At 34.8% G+C, this 2,226-nt stretch overlaps 1 protein-coding gene across 1 annotated transcript; it reads left to right on the top strand.

Annotated features, from left to right (window-relative positions):
- The first annotated feature begins 6 nt into the window (after positions 1-6).
- LOC129571108 (uncharacterized) lies at positions 7-1,908 on the top strand. The gene is made up of 7 exons (XM_055450873.1): positions 7-226; positions 298-395; positions 481-585; positions 650-816; positions 944-1,045; positions 1,125-1,247; positions 1,394-1,908. The coding sequence occupies exons 1-7, from the start codon at positions 10-12 to the stop codon at positions 1,581-1,583; spliced, it is 1,002 nt and encodes a 333-aa protein (XP_055306848.1). The 5' UTR covers positions 7-9; the 3' UTR covers positions 1,584-1,908.
- The last annotated feature ends 318 nt before the right edge of the window (positions 1,909-2,226 follow it).

The raw sequence follows: 2,226 nt of genomic DNA, 5'->3' as shown, positions 1-2,226 counted from the left end.
GCGATCCCTATGAGTGGAGTGGCCGGAAACTGTTGGTCAATGTCCGAACACACTGACCATTTGGAGCTTGCGCACAAAATAGCCGCAGAATTGGGCGAACCAAAGAAAACTTATGAAGAACTAGTTACATTTTTGAAATCAGCTCCAGCCGATAAACTTAGTGAATACAGCTTAGAATTTGTGAAAAATATACAAATCAATATCCGATTTGCTCCCGTCATTGAAAGTGAGTGTTTCAATTACGCTATTCTTCAAATTGACGTGATAAGAAAATTATGATTCCCTCACTTCAAACAGGACAAGACGCAGAGCAGCCATTCTTAACGAAATCCCCGCAGAAAATTTACGAGACAACACAATTCGACTTTGATGTATTGTTTACCATAACTTCTGCGGTATGTTTCACACAAAATGAAGCTATTCAACTATTTAAATAAAATACGAACTAACGACATTTTACGTTGAAAATTTTTCATTCAGGAATTCGTAGGATTGATGAATCTTTTTCCTCCGCCATTGGAAGACGTATTAAAAAGCGAATTTGAGTTACCGTTGCCATTTAAGGGACTGGAAATTCCAAAAGATGTGAGTTGTGCTATTGACAATCTCTCCATGGTAGAAATTGAAGCTATCAACTCTTTCTCTAAAGGATCAAAGGATTTTGACGAAGAAAATTCGTGAATTCTACTTTGATGGAAGTGCTGATGCACTTAAGCAATATGTGGATCTGTTGTCGGACATAAATTTCGGCTATGAAATTGATAAAACTGTAAAGACCCATGCAGCCAAATCAAATGGCAGAACTTTCTATGCAGTGTAATTATGTGATTTGTATTTTTATTTGCGAAAAGAAGTTCCAAGGAACCAATCTATGTATTGTAGACGGATCGTCTACCCCACTACAATTATTATAAACTGTAAACTGTGTATCAATCACAAATAGCTTTTCGATGGACTCCAAACTGAACGTACTAAAACGCCAAAATCCGGAAGTTGCTAATGTTCCTGGAGCCTCCCATTATGATGAGGTTCACTATTTATTCCGGTAAATCTGACAAAACTGAACAAAACAATCACTTTCGTTTATTTCATTCTCATAACAATGTGACCAATATTGTCCGCAGATTTAAATCGGCCCAGTCACTTTATGATGACGTTCTAAGCAACATGGAAGATGAAGGATCTAAAATCAGTCTCAAATTAATTGACAACATCACGCACTTGTTTACGAATTTCGCAAAATACGGGTAGGTTCTTTCAGTTTAAACAGTTCTTTTAGACAAAATTCTAACTTTTCATTCAAAGCATGAAATCCTTTCACTTATTTTAATCATTTTGTTAAAAAAATGTCTTTGCTTTCTCTTCGAATTGAAAAATTGGGACTTCCAAACAGTGATCTGTTTGACAAAAATGATTCCATCCAAATTCGACCAGTTCAAGGTGACAACGTTCATTATCTCGATTTGAACAACTACGGATTCACAACTGGCTTGAACCCGAAAAAAGAAACCTTCGACTTTTTGGCAGACATCGAACGACAGGCAATTTCTGTGAATTCATTGAAGCAACGAGATGAGCTTTAATTAGGTTCAGTCCAGTTTTGTCGCGTGAAATGAATTATTGTCTATCTGTCAACGAAGAGATTTTCGATTCATTGTGACAGTTACTTTTAATATAGTTGCTTTAGAAATTGCAGATTTAAGATTTATATATTCAAATAAGAAAGAAAATCCTTGTTGTAACGTCTATCCTAATAGACCATCTTCACCTAAAATAAAGTTTGAAAACATCTGTGGGCTATATTCACACAATATTAGCCGTGTTTGGCACATAACATAGCACACTCGACAATAGTCAGATGTAACAAGTGATATAACTTAATCAGTATTAAACAGAAGCAAAAAGAGATAATATGGTCGTTTTAAAGGATAGCACACATGTGTGATTTCATGTTTGTACATTTAATTTTTTCCCCTACTGTTCTTGATGTTAAAATATCAATTATTTACTTTGCTCATGGTGTGTTGTCATCATGATATGACAGTTTTTGTTTGAAGTTTTTTTTGTTCATGTTTGCAATTCAATTAGAAGTACATAAAGCGATCAGCGTTTTCAGGCGGCTCTTTGAATATCGAAAGGTAAGCACGTCAAAATGAAATATACACAAATAAGTTGTCTACTTTATTCTTCAAAATCAATATTTGTCAATTGTAACAATGGAATTAT

Source organism: Sitodiplosis mosellana, unplaced genomic scaffold, assembly GCF_009176505.1.
Source record: "Sitodiplosis mosellana isolate CC-2019 unplaced genomic scaffold, AAFC_SMos_1.0 Smas_scaffold_1328, whole genome shotgun sequence".
Lineage (NCBI taxonomy): Eukaryota > Metazoa > Arthropoda > Insecta > Diptera > Cecidomyiidae > Sitodiplosis > Sitodiplosis mosellana.
Note: the sequence above shows the minus strand (reverse complement) of the source record. Positions and strands in the feature narration are given on the sequence as shown.

Excerpts from the sequence above, each read along its gene's own strand:
- LOC129571108 (XM_055450873.1), top strand. The coding sequence starts at position 10 with ATGAGTGGAGTGGCCGGAAACTGTTGGTCAATGTCCGAACACACTGAC. Across the intron at positions 586-649 it reads GACTGGAAATTCCAAAAGAT|GATCAAAGGATTTTGACGAA; the intron begins GTGAGTTGTGCT and ends CTTTCTCTAAAG. Across the intron at positions 1,046-1,124 it reads GAGGTTCACTATTTATTCCG|ATTTAAATCGGCCCAGTCAC; the intron begins GTAAATCTGACA and ends TATTGTCCGCAG.